The sequence below is a fragment of the Galendromus occidentalis genome, unplaced genomic scaffold (assembly GCF_000255335.2).
Source record: "Galendromus occidentalis unplaced genomic scaffold, Mocc_1.1 scf7180000077524, whole genome shotgun sequence".
NCBI classification, from domain to species: Eukaryota; Metazoa; Arthropoda; class Arachnida; order Mesostigmata; family Phytoseiidae; genus Galendromus; species Galendromus occidentalis.
The window spans coordinates 3,119,343-3,139,158 of record NW_003805512.1 but is presented as its reverse complement, the minus strand read 5'-3'; the positions used below and the strand labels follow the sequence as shown (position 1 = coordinate 3,139,158).

The 19,816-nt window shown below is 51.6% G+C and overlaps 5 protein-coding genes across 5 annotated transcripts; 1 reads left to right on the top strand and 4 right to left on the bottom strand.

The window, feature by feature from the left end:
- Positions 1-202: 202 nt before the first annotated feature.
- Positions 203-1,031, bottom strand: LOC100900897 (uncharacterized). Its single transcript, XM_003747643.2, has one exon. It carries the CDS (start codon positions 998-1,000, stop codon positions 326-328), a length of 675 nt encoding a protein of 224 aa, XP_003747691.1. The 5' UTR covers positions 1,001-1,031; the 3' UTR covers positions 203-325.
- Positions 1,032-4,167: 3,136 nt separating this feature from the next.
- On the bottom strand, positions 4,168-6,091 carry LOC100905067 (metal regulatory transcription factor 1). Its single transcript, XM_003747835.2, has 6 exons — positions 5,639-6,091; positions 5,426-5,520; positions 5,123-5,300; positions 4,921-5,039; positions 4,578-4,809; positions 4,168-4,452 (listed from the first exon to the last, which is right to left on the bottom strand). Exons 1-6 carry the CDS (start codon positions 5,779-5,781, stop codon positions 4,266-4,268), a joined length of 954 nt encoding a protein of 317 aa, XP_003747883.1. The 5' UTR covers positions 5,782-6,091; the 3' UTR covers positions 4,168-4,265.
- A 582-nt stretch (positions 6,092-6,673) lies between these two features.
- GLS (glutaminase) lies at positions 6,674-10,331 on the bottom strand. The gene is made up of 9 exons (XM_003747642.2): positions 10,233-10,331; positions 9,455-9,752; positions 9,198-9,333; positions 8,756-9,068; positions 8,402-8,658; positions 8,049-8,315; positions 7,742-7,928; positions 7,330-7,657; positions 6,674-7,217 (listed from the first exon to the last, which is right to left on the bottom strand). The coding sequence occupies exons 1-9, from the start codon at positions 10,240-10,242 to the stop codon at positions 7,052-7,054; spliced, it is 1,962 nt and encodes a 653-aa protein (XP_003747690.1). The 5' UTR covers positions 10,243-10,331; the 3' UTR covers positions 6,674-7,051.
- A 995-nt stretch (positions 10,332-11,326) lies between these two features.
- LOC114828462 (uncharacterized) lies at positions 11,327-12,273 on the bottom strand. Its single transcript, XM_029112716.1, has one exon. It carries the CDS (start codon positions 12,044-12,046, stop codon positions 11,327-11,329), a length of 720 nt encoding a protein of 239 aa, XP_028968549.1. The 5' UTR covers positions 12,047-12,273.
- A 4,858-nt stretch (positions 12,274-17,131) lies between these two features.
- On the top strand, positions 17,132-19,753 carry KdelR (ER lumen protein-retaining receptor). The gene is made up of 3 exons (XM_003747641.2): positions 17,132-17,504; positions 18,728-18,934; positions 19,060-19,753. Exons 1-3 carry the CDS (start codon positions 17,288-17,290, stop codon positions 19,272-19,274), a joined length of 639 nt encoding a protein of 212 aa, XP_003747689.1. The 5' UTR covers positions 17,132-17,287; the 3' UTR covers positions 19,275-19,753.
- Positions 19,754-19,816: the final 63 nt, after the last annotated feature.

The window sequence follows — 19,816 nt, the reverse complement described above, 5'->3', positions numbered from 1 at the left end:
TGAGACGATTTGTGAAACTCCGCTCTCCAAGACTTCTCGACTGTGAGTTCCGCATTCGGGATCGAGTTGCCCATGTCGTCCCAAGAGATTTCGTCCCCGTCGAATTCACGATTTTTGCATAATTGATCCACGAATCGTTGTTTCTTCCAACCGTCTCATTATTCTCCCGCTACTGTTCAAACAGAATGAGTCAAGAGCATCACATCAAACATCCTCTCGGTGAAACGGGAGGGATATATTTATTCAAAATCTACGAATGAGTCGATTCTATCATTAAATTCACTCCCTCCAGTGAAAGGTTGCTGCATCTGTTCTGGAAAACTTCTCAAGAATAGTATGCATTGAAAAGTCGGGAAATTACTCCCTTGGCACTGGATTTTGCCTTCGCTCCGCTGGGCGGGATCAGAGTGTCGCAAGCGGGGTTATTCCTGTAATTCTGACAGGTAACGTCAGGTAGGTTCGATGTGATCACTCGCAGTAGAAGGTTCCCATACTCGAGAGCCTCCTGCCCGCACACAGTTTCGATGGTTTTGGTGGCGCAGTCGGCGTAACGGAGGTAGACACAGCAAGCAGTTCCGACTCGGTCCGCGAACTTGGCTTCTTCGATCGTTTGCAGTCCGACCTTCACGTCCTCGATGCATTTACGGCCTTGAGGTTGAGCTTTGGCCAAACACGGGGCGTGTTTCAAATACCCGGCACGGAGCTTGTCACCGCGGGAGCAAAACTTTTTTTGCGTATCGCGAACGCCTTCGGTCAGAAGATTGATGACTTCACGCTGGATCGGAGTAGTGCAGAGTTTCGTGTAGTTACCAAAGCAGTCACTCACTTCTTGGTAAATTTTACATTGCTTGTCGACATCGGCTTCGCTTGTCGGAATCCTGTTGCTGGTCGCCCCTGTGGCTGCACACAGATCGAGTTCACGCAGGTGACAACGGTCCGCAGCTTCAACGCCGGCCATGAGCATGGAAACCAACGCGAAAACTGCTGCTGAGGTCTTCATGGTGAGATGTTCGAGACTACGGCTCCAGACTCCGAATGTCGCAGCAGCACCAGACCCAATGTTTATATACTCCCGTTCTTAGCCTCCTGTTCGAGGGTGTTATTGGTACCCATGAGACGCTTCGCATCGCAGCTGTGCCATCCCCATCTCTGCTCTGGTGTCGAACCCCTCATAGCCCAGGGAGCACACCCTCGCCTGCGTTCCAAGAACGCTCTTTATCTCATTTTTATCTCGCCGAAGGGAACCCAAAGTCAATACGGACCAACGTTCCTGGCACCGAGCAGACGGACGCCTGATACACATCAGCCGGTCTCTTCAAGGCTCTCGTCCTCCCGGTTGAAAACGAGAAGTCGGATCGACTTGAGGCTGGTGAATCCCGGAGTCCGGCTCAAACAGAAGAGAGACACCGCACGCGACAAGAAACGCACCGAGTCTTCTTCGTGGAAATTGCGGAGACGATCGTTTCTTCTCCGAGACAAAAATCACCCCGCATTAGAAAGCTCCGTCTTCTCTTCCGAGAATCTTTGGGGACAGATCCCCGAATGATCCCGGTAGTAGTTAGGTTAGAAGTCAGGTGAAAATCCATTGCGTTCCTTTCCCTTTCCGTTGGCAAGAATCGGACGTCCGAACCATTGATAGTCGCGGCCATGGGGAGAATCGAGGTTTGCATGACGGACCGGTCGAGTCCACTGCCTAGAAGGCAGACGGATTCGACCGCGGGGGGGCCGCAGTCTGGCATGCGACTCATGAGATGACCGATCGGATCGCCTAAAAGTACGATTCAGATTTTGAACACCTGGTCTCGCGAGCTTGGGCTTATAATATAACGGAACGGAACATCAATAATCATTAATGATTGACATTTCCAAGATGTTCAGCGAGAGCGGTTCCATCTTGCGCTAAAAACGGGGCCCCGCGCAGCTCCTGGAAGTTGGTTCATCAGCAAAAGACGAGTTCCTGATGAGCGAATCCTTAACCGTTCAACGTTTCCTTCCATCTATAGTATCTCCCGATCAATGGCGCGATGGCCGCGTTCCGGAACATACTTCTGACCCTGTGCAATGTCATCACTTGGTAGCGTTGACTCGCCTTCAAACTCCCCGGACGTCATCGGAGAAGTGTTGTCTTCGCCGCCGAATTCGGGAAGTATTCCTTAGGATGGAGGTCAGGACTCTCGTAACTGTCTGAAGCCAACCGTCCCGATCCTCGCATCACTCGGTCGGGTAGCATGGTTTCGTTGCGACCACATACGCCTCGCGGATGGTGCCCGGCTGATGAATATATGTATATACGGTCGCTAGGTTCACGGACTCAGCCATGAACTTCGATCTCTTCGAATATCTACGAATGCTTGACTAAGGGAATGCAAATCACTGGAGCGGCATGAGAACAATATCCGTGGATTAACAGCTCGTGTATACGCTCACCTTCAGAGAGATTCCCTTTCGAATGCCCGCGAAGCCCTCACCGAATCATTGTCTCGGATACGGCCGTGAGAGGTCTGACTCCCTGTCTTCCACTTGATGAAGTAAGGGAGCTTGACCCATGAATCCCGCCGGATTTCGTGGATCCTCAGGCATCGGAGCTCCCACAATCACTCCCTCAGCTGTGATCTCCATTTGATTCTAAGGACTCCTCTGAGTCGGAGGCATTGAGACAGTCTCTGTGGGGCGACCTCTTGCATCGGTTCTACTTCAAGGTAGCGCTGTGCCTTCCCTGTACATCTCCCTTTCGCGATGATCTCCCAGTAATTCTGCCGCTCCCGAGACTGACATCCGTCTGAGGCGAGCGGCCGTTGGGTGCTCAGGGGGTAGAGCTTCGCTCCCTGTGCTTCCTTCCCTTCCTTCTGAATACTCCCTGAGCAACCACATGTGCTCGGATCGAGAGATTCCACGGTCGGAGCAGCGCGAGATTCCCTCGAGTGGACACGGGAGGCGTGCGCTCCGACTAACTATTCGCTGGCTATATATGGATAGAGGGGCTTCCTCAGATTTGACGAACGTCAGTCCGCAGCGTCCTGATCCTCTATGATCCATGGGCAGTTAAGACATAAAATGCCCGTATGATGCTCCATGCGGTCTCTCCTAGTTCCAGATCATTGCAGAATTCGTGCATCAAATAGCTTTGTAGATGAGAATCCATGACGTGAGTATCGGACTCTTTCCCTGGCGGAAATTCTAACGTCTCGATGCTCCAATAAAGGCGGCAGCTCGATGCCGGCCAGCAACACCCCTCCATGTGCCCTCCGTATACGCCTGCACGCAGGAGCGTCCTCGCCTTTTCTTCCAACTGAAGATTGAAGCAAACTCAGTACATACGACAAGGCACCTGGTGCTATCGACATGGCAGCTACGTGCATCTCCCCATGCCGCGGAGAGGTTTCAGAATCTTCAGAGAGTTCTGACTCGAGACTGTTTTCCCTCAGAAGGAGGTTGTGAGCATATTTTCCCTTCCTTCCAAGTCCCGCATGAAGGAACTCTTTCTTCTGCCAAACAAGACGGAGTGCTGGCGCGACAACAACCCTGACCGCTCCCCGACCTCTCTGCGTCGGGACGTCATTGGACAGGCTCTATGCGCATCGGAAGCTCTCATAGCGTCTCGTTCAACGGTAATGAACTTTTGACTGTCCACCCGCAAGCTTTCGCAGGCCTGCGGGAGCTCCGCGATCGCACAGCGCACACTCCTCGAACCGACTAGGAGAGGTCAATCGGAAAAACTGCCAATTGATTGGCTGTGGGCATCATTCCATGGGAGAAATCTCGAGCACATGGAAATCCAAAGAACAGACGTCTCAGCGATGAGAATGGGGGCGGGTATATGTATATGTATGCGCGTCCAGCTCCCGAATAAGGATGAGTCGACTGCGGTCCCCCATCCGATTAGAACACTTCCGAAAATGAGAACGACGAATAGATCATTGGGTTTCACCTTCTGCTGATTTTTTCCTGTTTTTGCCCAGCACAGAGTGCGTCGAGGCTCTAGACTTGCAGACATTTTGGGGTGGAAATTGATTCTCTAATTTCTTATCTCAAGCGAGGGATAGCAGAATTTTGATCACGAGTCGGATTGAGGTTATCAGAACGTAATAATCCACACACTGATTGTATCAAAATAACACGGTTCCAGTCATTCGCCTGAACAATGCAAAATAGGTAATTTGGCAGAACTCTCTGCCTGTCTTCCTGACCGGCGAATTACTGACTCATGGCGACAAAGTCCCGAATAGGTACTTCAACTCCATCTTTAATCCAATGGCAGGATGAATTCAGGGAGACGGGCTCTCGACTGTGTTCACATCGGGGGTCATTTCCACAGCTTGTGGACCCACCGGCAGCAAACAAGTGGAGCAGCACTCTGCCTTCTCACAAGCTTCCTTCGTGCAAGTGCAAATGCGAGCGATTCGCGCGCTCTCCTCTAGAATGTCTTGCGCATGCTTCGACTTCACATGAGATCTGTAAGATAAGGAAATTGCATCCTGAAGAAAGTTCTCCAAAATAACAATGGGAGAAGAGAGCTCCATCGTCGCCAGTAGCGCCTGGCGCCCAAACTCCGCTGCCTAAACATGTCGGAGACTGACCTGAAGGAATAGGGAGTAGCGAATTTCTTGGAACAGACGTTGCATTGATGCGGTTTCTCTCCAGTGTGGGTGCGTCGATGAGATTTCAGATGGTGCGATGCACCGAAGATCTTCCCACAACTTTCGCACAAGAAGCGCCGCTCGCCAGTGTGAACGCGACTATGCTTTTTCCGATCGGAGACCGTGGTGAACTTCCTATCACATTCCAACCACTCGCACTCGAACGTTTGACCTGGGAGAAATTGAGGCATCGCTGATCGGCATGGGGACCTGAGTCGAGCAGCCCTTGTCTCTTCTTTGCTGATCGACCAAGGCGACTGGATAAGCGATATACATATAGTACCTGTGTGTATTCTCTCGTGGGCTCTCAGCCGATATCTCGTGGAGAACGTACGAGTGCATTCAAGAGCTTCGCATTTATAGGGGCGCTCATGCGTGTGAATTCGGAGGTGTATATTTCGACTGGAAAGGAATTGGACGCCTAGAGCCGACATTCGATCTCGATGATCTTACAGAGACAAAGTTTTTCACGGAGAGCTAATCACCTGTATGACGTCAAGAAGGCTTTGCCGCAGCCCTCTTGGGAGCAGAAGAAGGTGAGCTCCCTTGTGTGTCTCTTCTTGTGCGTTTTCAGATTCCCCTGCGTTGAATACGTCTTGTCACAGCCATACACATCACAATGGAAACCTTTCGTTCGTTCGCCGTTCAGCCCGTCCCGTGTCTCTGGAAACGCGATAGTAAATTCAGCTTTGATGGGGATTCCACTCATCCGATGGCTTGGTTCATAGCCCCTCAGACCAGTGTCCGTAAGATCGATGAAGATGCTGAATCTGTAGATGGTCGCTTACTAATTGTCAAGGTGGCATGAGTGGCTCTTTCGGGGATGTTTATGCCCTGCACTTGGAATGTCAGGTGATTGTCGTCGCTCACCCTGTGCTCGATGCTGGAATTCATGCAAGAACGATTCACCGAAACCCTCAATCTCCCAGTCGCAGTGGGTGCTGTTAGCTCATAGCTGAACAGGGTGCACACCGCGTGCTCCGAAATTCTTTGTCATTTACCTGACTAGATGATTCGTTCGTTCATCCGTAAGATCCTCCAGAAGATGGTCACTGCAAATTTCGTCATGGTGGTACATATCCTGGAGTGTGATGGACGACTCTTCGAACAGGGTGCAGCGTTTTCGATCGTCACTCGAAGACATGATCGCTCCTTATCGTATCCGGTGCTCGAAGACTGGAAGCATTTCACTTGAGCGTATTTATTATTGTCAATTCTTTTGGAGTACACGCACATGCGCTCATCACGTGGCCGGCTGTGTCATTCCTTGCCACGGCTCTGCGATCACTATCAAACAGGAGCTGTCTTCAAATTTTGTATCATCCGCTCGCTGCCGGCAGAGAGCCGAAGAATGAAACTGCTCCCGACTGGAGACGGATCGGAGAGTGACTCGCTCGGAGGTCCGACGCGATTCCCGTTGAGTTGGGAGACTGTATGTGCGGCGCAGCCACTGCTCGAATGGACCGTTGAGAACATCGGCGGCTCGCCCTCGGGGAAAGATTAGATTCGTGTTGGCAAGCGTAAAGTGTCGATGGAGAGCGACTCGATGACATCTAGCGCACACATCCTCTTGGAAGCGGATCTCATATCTAGTCTATTGAGCGACGGCTCGGAATGGTCGATCTGAGACAATGCTTTCGCCGCAGGTTTTATATGCGCGTCCAAATTGCATAAGGTCATTAATGCCTTAGGAGCCTTGCCATATTTTAAATTTCAGAGGTACTTCGCACGTGTCCTCGACATTATTGGGGCTCAATGTGACCACAGCTCCTCGAGGCTCCGCTCCCTGAAGCTGGAAGCTCGATTTTCCAACACCGAAACTTCGAGCTCTCACAAGGAGCTAGTTGAGATCTCTGACTGCCAGAAAAATTCTCAGTTCATCTGCCCCTCAATTCTCTGACTCTGATTTCATCATTCGTGAGATCTTTCCGACGTTCTTCAAGCTCGTCTTCCGATTGCCCTATTGTATACGCGGAATACATGGATTCCCCGTCCCGTCTTGCGGAGCTAGAAGAAATTTGACAGGAAATTCGTCGAAAGTCTTTTATTACATGATAATTTCCCGTATGTAGGGTCCCTACCCCCTTCCATGTGTACCTAATCCATGACGGGGTCGACTGCTCAGAAACGAAACGTGATCTAAGAACAAAAAATATTGCAGTATGTCCATCTTATGACTCGTGAACTGGCTGACAGATGCACCTAACTAACTTCATTGAAAGACTGGGTGTCTCGTGGAGGGATAACGCTCTCACTTAGGAGAAGTTAAGAAAGTCCTCGGCATGCACACTCCCGGAAAAAATCCAGCGGGGTGAGAATACTTCGCTCTCAGAATACTCTGAGAATACTTCTCAGAATACTCTGCTTTCGATGGGGCCCGTCTCGTCGGACTTCTTAGCTCTCGGGGCCGACATTTACGGGGTCGGAGTTTTTAGATCTGGTTTCGCGACTGGTTTTTCCTCAGCATCTTTATCTTTCGTTACCTCCTGGATGGTGTTTCCTTCATTCCACTTGCCGAGATAATCCACGATTGAACTATGACCAAAAGTCCTGGCATCGTCGAGTGGAGTATGACCCCAACTAGAAAGCGAGAAAATAGTTCCGGTCAAATCGATCGCTGATCGCTGTGTGAGGAAAGCCTCGAAACATTCCATGATCCCGGTCGTTGGCTGGGACCTTGATTCGATCTTACCGATCTTTGTTGCAGGGATTCACACCGCAGATTTTGAGAAGGAACTCAACCGCTTCTATGTGGCCTTCGGCGGCTGCCAGATGGAGGGCTGTTCTGCCGTCGTAATCGGAGAGCCCCATGTTCATTCCAGACAAGTAATGTCTTCGCATAGCGGTAACATCACCGCTGGCCGCTGAAAATAACAGATTGACCACTTTCTGTCCTTTGGTGTCGTACTTTTGACGACGCGGGTCTTTCTTCTGGGTCATGTGACGGAGATTGTCGTAATGATGGAACGAGAACACGCGAACTAGTTCTTCGCAGAAGTTCACGCCGCGCACCGAGTTCCCTGTGGGGTTCAAAGAGATTTTATCGGAACGGTCAGCGGAAGCCCTAAATATCAGCCGGAGAGACGGTTCTCGCGAGAGCTCACCGTAGTTGTCGAGGGGAGGCGACCAGAGACCAAGGCCCATGACGTTCGGTATCACGACCATGGTGCACCCGGCCACTCCCGTCTTGGCGGGTAGACCGACTTTGAATGCGAATTGACCCGAATAGTCATACATGCCGCAAGAGTGCATCAGCGATAAGACATCGCGACACGAGTTGGGGTTGATGACCTTCAAAAAGAGAAGCTCGTATCAAGTTCGGAGAACCGATTGTGCAAAGCGTCGGCGTCGCGTCGTTCGATGCGTGCGTCACGAACTACTCGCACTCCAGTATTCAGCTCGCGCTCGTACCTGATGGCCGGTGATCGGACAGATGCCTCCGTTGGCCAATGTAGCAGCCATGACAGACACCGAATGACAATTCACCTCGAGGGAACATAGTTGGAAATAGAAATCCATAGCGTCCTTCAATATGACCTTCTCTGGGAAGCATTTGTTTTCCTTCATGTAATAGGCGATCGCGTAATTACGATCCGCAGCTTCACGCTCCGAGAGGAAGATCGCATTGTTGAATGACAGATACTCTCCACCCGACAAAGCGCGGTAATACTGGCACATCTGAGGACCACAGGACGCAACGTTAGTAATTGAACGACCAGCTTCAACGCAAAAGGAATTTCTTCCGCTCGAACGTGAATTCCTACCCAATCAAACTTCTCCGATGCTCTCATCTCGGGCTCGATTAGATTGAGCAGCGTAGACGCGATAATTATAGCTCCTGCGTTCACCATCGGATTGTGCGGTTTCCTGTTGTGATCGAGCACGAGCTCGTTGAACATTCTTCCAGATGGTTCCTGACCGACATATTGATGAACAGTATCCGCCCCAAGTTCCGAGAGGGCGATCGCATAGTTCAGGGGTTTCCCTGACGATTGTATGGTGAAAGGAACCTCCGCGTCGCCTGAGTAAGAGAGATTTTACTTTAGAGAATTCCTCAAATAATTTCTCTCCTTCCTCCATCACGCAAGAAAACGTCGTCATCATCTTGTATTGCTCACCGATTGCGTATCTTTGGCCATCCACGGTGCACACCGAGACGCCCCAGTAGTCGGGCGAGTATTTTGCCAACTGTGGTATATAAGTCGCGACGTTGCCGTTCTGATTGCCTTTGCATCTCCAGTAGAATTTCTCGACATATGCCGTGAAATCTTGGAAATCGGGAATTACGAACTGGTGTCTGAGTGCTCTCGTGATAAGGACAATGTTCTCTTTGAGAACGTGCTTGAACGTTGCCTTATCCAAGCTCAAACCTTCCAGGGAACCCATGCCACCCGCGCCTCCATGAATTTCGCGCAAGTTCGTCATCATTTCCTGCAGTAAGCGAAATGAAGGCTTATTTTGCTGCAAGTCGAGCCAATGAAGTTCCCCTCCCTTTCACATGAACGTTCTTGTGTCCGTGAATGACTTTCGAAAGAGGGATCTTCGTTCATAGTATCGAACCTTGAGCCGGTGGTCGTTTTTCTTCAGACCAGTAGCGAAAAGAGCGTCGAAGAACTTCGCGATGGATATTTTATCGTCTTCATCCCTAAACATGTCGAAGAGAATATCCTCGACGTTGGTCGGATGCGCCTCCTCACTGGAAATAAGAGGAAAGTGAGACTCCAATCGGACTCGATCCGGCGGATCCGCTGGTGAATCAAGTCACTGCTCCCTCTCCCCTCCCCCCCTCCCCCACGAAATTATCACGATTGGCTCACCCTTTCAACGCTTTCGCTTTGCCTTCGCGAAATTCCTCCTCCGGCATGAAGATGCGACTCGCATGTGAATACGCTCTGCTGGGTACATGCTGATTCTCATACCAAGTCGAGAAGCGGTCATTGCCAAGAGGTTTTCCGCCGGAGAACTGGCCGGACCGCTTTTCGGTAGTATTTCGATCTTGATGCCTCTTTAAATGAGTTTGCTGAGAAGCCGTTTGGTGAACATTGCGATGTGGACGATTCACAAGCTGTGAGAAAGCTACAGGGGGCTTCAACTTAATCAGTCGGCAAAAGCGGCCTGTAGTGGAAAAAAGTTCCTCATCAATGCTTCGAAATGTCTTCTCCGATATATTCTGAGCCGGAGCGGCCTCGAGGGAAGGCTCAACTTCCGGAAGGATGCAGTCTTGATCTGAAGACTCCCGACGTCCAAAGTTCACAAACATTCGCCTCGATGATCCATGACTCAGAGCCCGGGGATCGTTCGAGTGTCACAGCGCGAATCGATAAACGATATTGCGTGACATCGTGGTATTCCAGAAGTATTCTTACCAGGAACGTCAATCAAGACCCAGACCCACGAGGAACGCAGGGAGTCGTCGGGACTCAGAATTGATCGAAATCGAAGACAAGAATGGGATTCTGCTTCAAAGAGGCGACTCTACCTCCTTCCGACTCAGAGTAAGGGAGAGACTGTCTTGAAATCCTCAAAAAGGTGGGACGCGTCTCTGACCTACAACGATGCTTCGTTCTAAAGTATTCACGCTCACTCAGAATTCACCTGAACTCATTAATCAGCCGACCTGTCGGACCTCACACGCTCGGAGATCGATATCCGTTGACTCGGTCAACCTCTGATTATATCACTCGCGCGCCGGTGCGGTTGTGTGACCACAAGGTTCGGCCAGAGATATACGAGCGGCTGAGGTCGTGCTCTATGTCGGGAACACGCCGTGTTGTACTCAGACCAATTCGGCTGCGATTCGAGCAAGATGGCCGGAGGGCGAGGGCCCTTGAGGAGAAAGGGCGATATGTCAGCACTGGGGAGCGAACTCCGGCCAAAGATTCGACTGGGCGCGCGGGGGACGGACGTTCCGGGGAACAGTATCCAATCTCGGACTCGCATCGAGGCGGCGTCGGGGGCTCGATAGAGGTTCCGCCACCGCACCATATCATCGAGACTTCCAATGGTTGTCCATGCAACGACTCTCAACGAGCAGTGTCCTGGGAGGAGCTCCTCGAGACGTTGCTCACGATCCAAGGGCCCAAGAGAGGTACCCGTGCGTGAGGCTATCGACAGTCCCGGAGCCGATTCTTAAAAGTTCAGGAGCGAGTTCTGTTCGACTGGAATGAAATGCTCTCATCTTCCCTGGAGAACATCTCGATAAACATGTCGTAAAAATTCCCGTCCGATGGAAAATCACAGGGAGCATCCCGACGAGGAGTTCCCTCCACTCCTTTTTGACGGAGACCGAATAATGTAGGGCGATGCTATAGCTCGAGTACTAGAAGGCCGCTCACAATGGTTCCGTCTGTAATGACGATTGCTCATCGTAACAACTGGTTCTGCGCGTGACTACACCTGAAGGCCTCGCGTGCTACTCGCGGCCCAATAACGATGACTTAACATCTTGGATATTCGGGATAGATAGCCTCAAAAAAGCCGCTGCACTACAGCGGCGACGAGGCTTTGACATTCGGAGAAGCTGTCGAGAAACATCGGAAAGAAGCTAGCATTGATTCGATTTACACGATAAGCAATTACGAATAGGGAGCGCGAAAAAACTTTATTAAACAACGATCGTCCACGTTAACAACCACAAGTCCGGCCGATCCTGAGCAGGGCAAACCTCGACCACCGAGCGATCTGACGCTCTAATCGTAATCTCCTCCGCCGAAATCATCGCCGCCATCATCATACGTCGGTTGAGTATAGGTATCTTCAGCTTCGAAGGTAGGCGCCTGGTAAGTGTCTGCAGCTGGATAGCTTGGCTCTACGTACGAGACTGTCGCCGCTCCGTATGCCGGTTGATCGTCCACACCCCCGTACATTCCACCGGCCTTGTCCGGATGTTCCGCAATAACGTCAATGTTCTGATCGTCTTGGTTCGTATTTGTCGTTGTGGTGTTCGGAGCAGCTTCTGCGCTATGACTATGCATCATGGAATTGATCGCATAGCCAGCCAGGCCTCCCGCAGCGGCTCCGGCTACGAGACCCCCGATGCCGCTCGCCACGCCGCCCCCGGACCTCGCAGGCTGCTGGATGACCTGCGTCTGGGGTTGCTGGTACGGCTGTTGAGGGAGCATTCCAGGCGGATACTGAACTTGCTGGGGATAGCCCGTCGGGGGAGCATTCGGATAGGCTCCGCCGTACTGGCCCGGCTGCATTGGATAACCAGGATTGAAAGCCGGTGAAGCGAACGGATGGGGGTTGCTGTGAGGATTTTGGAAAGACTGCTGCTGTAGGGCCATGGAATTGTCGTTGGTTATCGGCGCCTGTGGGAACTGCGGGGGAGGAGGAGGCGCTTGGTACGAGGTGACCGCAGGAACTGCGGTCTCCTCTTTGTCCCTCGGGCAGCAACAAGTGAAGACCATTACCACGAATATGATGCCTCCAACGAGTGCGATGGCCGGAATCAAATAAGGGAGTATCAAGAAGTTGTCGTCGCTGGGGCTCAAGACTTTCGGGTCGAAACGGCCGCGATGCGAAATTCGTCCGTTGTCTCCTTTGACCCGAACTATGTGGGTTTTGCTCTGCAAACTGAACTTGGCCTTGCACGAGCCGCGGGTGATGAAGTCGTCTTCTGGCCCGTCGAAACCCTCACAATTAACCGACGCAACGATCAGCGTAACATTGTTCGGCAAACTTGACGTACACTCCCACCTCACGCTGCTTCCGTTGTTTGCCCGTTGAGTACAAATTATCTCGTCAGGAAACACGTCACCGCAACCAGCGACACATCTGCAACAGCAAAACTTTAGCTCGTTGCCAAGTGACTCGAGCGAGCGCGTAGTTCCGAAGGAAAGAGTCGCTCGATGCTCGATATGTGTCCCTTGGTGTGAGTGCGTGTAATACTTTGAGGAGCGAGGAGGACAAGCTGGTACAGAACACTGCTTTCTGCGCGAGAATCACCGGGTCGGCGTGCTCTGCGATTATTCAGGAACATTGGATCGGATCCTTATGCATCAAGCAATGAGCTGATCGCTCCCTTTTCGATAGGCCGGCAACGGAAGGACCCGATATCGATTTTCACTCGGGGAGCGGTTCTCGTCGATCATATCGACGCACGTCGCTCCGGTAGAGCTCTAGTAAGCTCTACCGGAGAAATTCAAACTCACTCTAATTGGTCCGAAGGTTCTGTGCGCCGTCGAATTGTAAGTTTCCCTCTGGACGCTCGGAACTCCGTGTAATTCCGCAGAAGAACCTTTTCGAAAGGTCGTCCAGCCGGCGTGTTATTGCGTGACGTCGGCGCCGCTGGTGAGGCATTGTAAACGCCGCTTCCCGACGTAGTTTCAACGCTCACTATTGTCGCGTCTGCCGTTGTCGGACTGTTTTGAGAGCCGACGTCGGGCCGGGACGGCAACTCGGTCGAGTCACGGACTTCAGAGGTAGGATCCGACGACTGCTCCAACTCAGGTTCCATGGCCGTATACTCTGCCGCATGACTTGAGCCAGGAAGTACAGGCGTACTCTGCTGGAAAGAAGGGCGGCGTCCTTAGTTAGGAACATTCGTCTCTCCTAATGCAGTAGCGAATCGGCCGTCATCAATTCGGAATATTGAGATGAAAAACTTGATATCGAGATGGAATCCCGCCGACATTCTTGTCATCCGGCTCTGCGAAAAAAACCTGCTCGATGGAGATTCCTCTCAATCAGGGAGGTCAATTTCCGTTTCTTACCACCGGGAGCTCTGAGGATCCAAGGTCATCATCGCTCGCGCTCACGGTGGCCTTCGAGCTCGGAGAAGTGAGGAACAGACCGGCACTCGGACGAGTTTCATCGCCGATCTTGGTTGGGCCTGCCGGCTCAGTATCGAGACCGCCACATATCCCACAAGATATCAGAAGAATATAGGGAGCCACGCACTGCGTCGCCATGAGCTCCATGTCACGACGAACTTGGCGACTCCGGGACGTACATACGGTGGCGTGCAATGATTCCCGACGGAGCTGTACATACTTGGTTGTCATAGCTACAAGGAGTGTCGCAGACGACTGATTCTTAGCATCGTAGGTATTTCATGTCCCCGTGCGGAAGTATCCGAATTTTTTCTCTGATTTGATAGCTGCAGTACGTAGAGAAGCGAAGCTCTGAGAGTGCAGACTGGATTCAATCGCTCTACCGGCCGATTCGACCCGAGATTCCCGGTTCGGCACGAGCACAACCTAGTCCCCGAGAGTCGCGTTTGCGAAGTCGGACCGTACCCAAGCGTATCCTTGAAAACAGCTCGGACGGCGTGCATAGAGCATGGATAATTCTCCACCCGGCTGTCGCTTAGAACGCAGATCGCGCGATCCAACTTTGACCCCGAGAATAGGGCGGGCTGCAATCGGATCGGATCCTGTGAGTCGATCACCCACAACTCCAAATGAACATCTTCCAAGCGGGAAACAAACGGGGAGTTCCCGAGGATCTCTTTGACGGCCTGGCTCACATCTGCGCCGTGTCTCGATTTCAGGCTGAGGGTCGTAGAGACAGGAGGGTTGGAGATGACTCCGGTGACTCGGGAGCACAGACTTCGTTCAACATATCCTTCACCAAACCTCTAGTAAGGGAAGGCCGGAGAAAGATCGTGGTCTTCTTGGGAAACAGTTCATTCTGAAGCCCTGCGAGATGATACGGCATGGAACGAGCGCGAGATCCGATCGCTTGCTCTCCGTGACCCCCATCGACCGTGTAGCGCTCACCCTGCCAGATCGGGGCAAACATGTACATATGTATCTCCTATTTGTGTCGATGACTACTAGATGGGGAGCCCATGGAGAGAACAACAACATAAACGGCACCTTCGGCGTCTTTTGGGCCCCGCAAACCCGTTCACGTATCGCGATTCATGACCCCATAATCTTCACGGACGTTCTTAAAATTTTTTGCGTTTCCCCGACGCGCATGTTTCACCTCCAGAAGCTCCGCCAATTGCGGGCGAGGTCTCGTAGTGGAGATCGAACTTTTTCATGGTACGTCAGGCATCACTCCGCGGGTCAGGGTAGCTCCCTCTCGATACATACAGGGATTCACCAAGACATGATACCGAACCCGTGAGCCGTCCACAACCCGGCTCCAAAAAAATTACACATCTCAATGAAGGGCATACCGGGAATCTCTCACCGTTCGCTGACTCAATGGCGCGGATCCCTAGTGTCCGCGTGGGCAGGGGCCTCATCTGGAGAAAGACTGTATCGGGACATGATGATCGAAAACGAGTATATAATAGATCATCATTATAACGGAGCTGTATATAACAAGGAACGGTCACAAAGGACCGACTTCTCGGTCCCGGACCAGCCTATGGAATGTTCAATGTCACGTGGCTCGGCTATAGCGGACCCGACGATGGACCTCTGTATATAACAGGCTGATTGCTAGTCCCCGGTCCTATCTCCTCTCATGTCAATAAAATCGATTATAATGGAACTAGTCTTACGAGTAGGAAGTTCGGAGGCGATAGCCTAATGGATGATTTTCAAGGTTTCTTGTCGGTAGGGGAGCCAAAGCGGTTTTCTTCCGATGGTTTTCACGTCTCATTCCGTCTGACGAACCCGTCTCTAGATACAACGGAGTTCGGCTACGACGGACCGCTTCAACCGTTTCAAGTCCGATATGACGAAGTTCTTTTGTGTATATCAACCACTCAGGTCTCCAGTCAACCTTGCCTGGGGGACCTTCACCATGCTGCACGGGGACTTGCGATTCGATTGCGAGCCGTGGTCCTCACGCAGCTTGATAGATGCCGGAAGATGGAGGCATGGTGAACATTTGGAGACGACCACGGGCAGATTGATTGACAGCAGCGGTATAGAATTAGCCGATCGGCCCGCCCGGAAGATAAGACAGGAGAGAGATTGAGACGACTGAGCGGGAGGTCAAGCGATAAAATATTTCGCCTTTCAATTGATGGAACGCTAAGAGCCAGGAAGCACACAATCTCTCATTGCGGGCCATACGAGCAACATACGGATCCGCGCGGAATCTTATTCCATAGATACGTACCCGTGTACTAGTATTTCAGAGCCTAATGAGGAAGCCTCACCGGGGCCGAAAATTCTCAATGAAGTATCGAACTCAATGATTTTTTAATGTCTACTAAGCAGTCCAGCAGTTGGCCTGAGCGATCTCCTCGGCGACGTATGAGCTCGAAGAGGATGTGGATTATGCATACATTACACGGATTCTGGGTTCCGTCGGGGGGAACCCAGATACCCTCTCGTTCTCCCTCTCTATCCCCCATGTTCATCCCATCGGAATCGCAGTATCAGGCACGTAACTACATAGTATGCATATCTAGCGTAGAAGATGTCATACTGAAAATCCCTCGCCTCAATTCAGTGGGCGTTTTTCGTGGAGTCCTTCAGCCGTGATTTGAGTAGGAATTCGTTGGACCGAGTAAGTTTCGCAACTGAATCCCTTTGGAGGATGAACTCCATTCATTCGCAGGACCCGAAAGTAAGTGGCAGGAAGGAAACTCGGAGGACGGAAAACTTCTGCATAATCTGCGCGCTGATCAGCTCAAGCTTCCGGGAGACCCCTCTCAAAACATTGAAGATTCCTCCGGTCTCCATCAGAGCTCCGGCGCAGGACGGATAGCAGACTTTTGCAGACTTTTTTTACCCCGACTTGAACGGACCCTCGAAGGGAATGTGACGAGCCATGTCGAGCGATAGAAGAACTCGAGCATTCGAACCACTGACCATGGGGCAGCTAAGTTGCGGTTTTTCCCGGTAACTCCATGTCGGATCGGAGGCCGCCAAAACGGGGGGCATCTTTGAGGTTTCGAAGATGCCACAATGCTAGCACTATGCTAGCTCCTAGGGGAGCGGTCCTCCTCCGGATGTTCCTGGAGTTCCCATTATTTGTTGAGTCGCTCGCCCGAGAGTGAGCTGGAAGATCTGAACGCTACCTCAAATGGTGCAAACGCGATTAACGGGTTGAGCTCACGCTGGGACGGAGTGGTCGGCAATCGAAATCCCCTCTTGCTTCCGTCTGTCGCCCAGGCCGTTTTGAGGGTACAGTCTATCGCCCAGGCTCGTCTAGAGCTCAGCGTGGCTCACGTCCATGTGAGTCTAAAGGTCTTTCTCCAGGAAACACCACGGAGAGCTCGGGAGCCCTCAGGGGTCGCAATTGAAAGCGGTCCGCTGTTTTGTTGATGCATAGGAACGTGCAGTCGGGAAATCGGATGGGACCGCCCGATCGCCATTGAACACTCAGCAAAGACCACCGATATCATTATTCCTGCTCCCTCCCATCAAGTGAATCCGCATAGGTTTAATCCCATTACCCGTACTTGGATTGTGAACCAGGCATGAAAACGATTTCTCGACGGAAAGTACAATTATACTGAGAGTACAGCGCGAGAACGCGAACACAAGCCACCGAGGAGGAGAAAGCTCAGGGAGCGTCTGCTCGATTCGCCGCCACCGCCGCCGCGCTGCCGTTGTCGTCGCCGCGCCGCCGCCGCTGTTGTTGGTGTGTGGTGTGTCTGTGTCGGCGGCCCCGAGAGCAGCCGCAGTGTGCTCTCCCTGCTGCTGTATAGGGTGTTTGGCCACGTCAGTTCGCTGTTGATCCGGCCGTGCACTTAGCAGGATTCTGTCTTCCCGCGCACCGAAAACAACCTAAAAATGAATCTGTTTCGACTACTGGGGGATCTGTCCCACTTGTTCGCCATAATAATACTGTTGCTGAAGATTTGGAAAACTCGATCGTGCGCCGGCATCTCGGGTCGTTCTCAGCTGCTCTTCAGCATTGTCTACGCTGCTCGGTATTTGGACTTGTTCACGTCATTTATTTCGCTGTACAACACTGTGATGAAAGTCATCTTCCTTGCCGCATCGATTGGTGAGTTCAACTCGAGAGGTCACGTACTCGGCTGACACACGCTCGATCAGAAAAACGGCCAAATACTGATGGCTGCCGCAGACAGGTAGTTCAATCCGAGATAGTGGCCGGCAACAGTGACAGAATCGGCGCGATGACTCCTCGAACCCCGAATGGGGTTGTGGTCTCGAATGCGGGTCTTCGGGAGCAACCATTTCCCTCGAAGGAGCTTGCGAGCTCGTGCGACACGCTGACGTGGTGCGATTCTGCCATGGGAAGGAGAGAGAAAGATCGTTGCTTGGATCTGCGGCCACGACTGAGAAACTTCTCCGACAGTTGCTCGGTGTTTGGAGTAAGAGCTCATGGGCGCCCGATCCTGCATAGCGACTAATACTGAATTCTACCTCTGAAATTATCCTCAATGCACGCCAAGCGAATGGCGCGCTCAGAGCTTTCGCCGGCTGGAGGGAGAAAACCATTTGACAGAAGGAGTCAATGACCCCTCCGACAAGAGCATACCGACGGGAGGTTTCGTTCGGAGACTCATTTCCACCAGTGATTCGAATTCGCTTGAAACCTTGCCCGTTGTGGCCCTTGTCGATGAGCTGGATAAACACCGATACGCGCTAATAGAGGCATCCCCGCCCTAGCGAGGGATGATGATGAGCACCCCTAGCAGCTTGGCACAAATGAAGTTGTACGGGAGCGCTATTTCGAGTCGGCCCTTCGTGGTTTCGGGTGTCGAGAATCCTCTGAACTCTCTGTCGCTTATCGTCATAGCGAATCAGCGGAGAACTCAGAGGTCGACGGCGCAGCTCCTGATGCCAGCTGGCATATGTGCGACTAGAGTTGGAGTCAAAATTGGACTAATGTGTTGCGATGCGGCGATACTCCTTCTTTAGATGGGGCTCTTGGTTTCTACGCAAGAGGTGCTCCACTTGACAAAACTTAGGAGATCCATCAACCGAATCATAGAATGTCACTCCTTTCCCGAGCGTGACCAGCCGATCAGAAGCTCCAGCACTTGCATGATGGCGTTCTGACGTAAAGCGATAATGACGAATTCCTGGGCTAACTCGGCTGCTCCTGTGACAAATCGACGCTTCGAATTATATCCGGAGCAATTGGCAAAAAGTCCTAAGTACGGACCTCCGAAAAAATGTGTGTGCGCCGCTTTTTTGCCATGCGCTGCTGATCTCCAGCAGAGATGTGAAATAGTCTCTGAGATAATCTGCTCGTTCCAGGAACGCTTTACCTGATGTGGGTGAAATTCAAAGCTACCTACGACCGTAACCACGACACATTCCGCGTGGAGCTTCTTCTCGGACCCTGCGCGCTCCTCGCCCTCGTCATCAATCACGAATTCACTTTCATGGAGATTCTGTGGACCTTCTCGATCTATCTTGAAGCCGTGGCGATCCTACCGCAACTGTTCATGGTCTCGAAGACAGGTCGGTTTACCGAGTCGATTGGACATACATATGTGTACTCTATGGCCAACTGTATCACCGCCATCGTCCGCGCATCCCAGCGACGTTTAGTTTCTAACCCTGAGGGCTCCTCCTATCCGTTACAGGCGAAGCCGAGACTATTACATCGCACTATCTATTCGCTTTGGGTTCATATCGTGCTCTGTATGTCCTCAACTGGATGTACCGATACTACGCGGAGAACTTCTACGACGTGATTGCTATAGTTGCGGGAGTCGTCCAGACCGTATTGTACTGTGATTTCTTCTACCTTTACGTCACGAAGGTCATCAAAGGGAAGGCTTTGAAATTACCCGCGTAGACCTTCGGTAGATTAAAATTGATGAAGACCTGAAAGAGCGAGAGAAAGAGAGAAAGAAAGATAAGCGGTGTTAGTTTTTATCGAGAAGAGCGAGATGTGAAAGGTTTCAAATTTATGAAGCATTTTGTAAATAAAAGAGAGTTTCTATTGTAATGTACTATCTGCGTGAATACGAGATTTCATTCCAAGTCGAAACGGCGCTCGACAGAAGGAAGCTCAAAAGGTGGCGGGAACCTGATGAATGGCGGAAGGTCATCGTGGACTCATGCGTCTCCTCACCATCGATGCGCAATTTCAGCTCTGGGGCCGGAATAGAACGCACACCCCGACCCGAGGGCGCTAGTGTTCCTCGCTCGAGCTAGAACCCCTAACAGTCATGCATGATTCAAACTTTTCGGCCTATGTTCAAGCATGAGTGCGTGCGTCCAGTTGTCAAGCGAGAAGTCCGAGAATAAAGGATACAACTGAACACCCTCAAATCGATGCTTACCTATGTATATATCCAGAGAGATGAACCTGATGTCGGATCGCATTAAAATAAG

What these genes read in the sequence shown, in the direction of transcription:
- LOC100900897 (XM_003747643.2), bottom strand. Translation starts at nt 1,000, where the DNA reads ATGAAGACCTCAGCAGCAGTTTTCGCGTTGGTTTCCATGCTCATGGCC.
- LOC100905067 (XM_003747835.2), bottom strand. Translation starts at nt 5,781, where the DNA reads ATGTCTTCGAGTGACGATCGAAAACGCTGCACCCTGTTCGAAGAGTCG. An exon ending in CGAACGAATCATCTAGTCAG is followed by an intron (nt 5,521 to 5,638) that starts GTAAATGACAAA and finishes CATGAATTCCAG; the next exon opens with CATCGAGCACAGGGTGAGCG. An exon ending in GCTACTCCCTATTCCTTCAG is followed by an intron (nt 4,453 to 4,577) that starts GTCAGTCTCCGA and finishes CTTATCTTACAG; the next exon opens with ATCTCATGTGAAGTCGAAGC.
- GLS (XM_003747642.2), bottom strand. An exon ending in AAAACGACCACCGGCTCAAG is followed by an intron (nt 9,069 to 9,197) that starts GTTCGATACTAT and finishes CGCTTACTGCAG; the next exon opens with GAAATGATGACGAACTTGCG. An exon ending in GTCCGATCACCGGCCATCAG is followed by an intron (nt 7,929 to 8,048) that starts GTACGAGCGCGA and finishes CTCTTTTTGAAG; the next exon opens with GTCATCAACCCCAACTCGTG.
- LOC114828462 (XM_029112716.1), bottom strand. Translation starts at nt 12,046, where the DNA reads ATGGTCTTCACTTGTTGCTGCCCGAGGGACAAAGAGGAGACCGCAGTT.
- KdelR (XM_003747641.2), top strand. Translation starts at nt 17,288, where the DNA reads ATGAATCTGTTTCGACTACTGGGGGATCTGTCCCACTTGTTCGCCATA. An exon ending in CTTCCTTGCCGCATCGATTG is followed by an intron (nt 17,505 to 18,727) that starts GTGAGTTCAACT and finishes TGCTCGTTCCAG; the next exon opens with GAACGCTTTACCTGATGTGG. An exon ending in GTTCATGGTCTCGAAGACAG is followed by an intron (nt 18,935 to 19,059) that starts GTCGGTTTACCG and finishes TATCCGTTACAG; the next exon opens with GCGAAGCCGAGACTATTACA.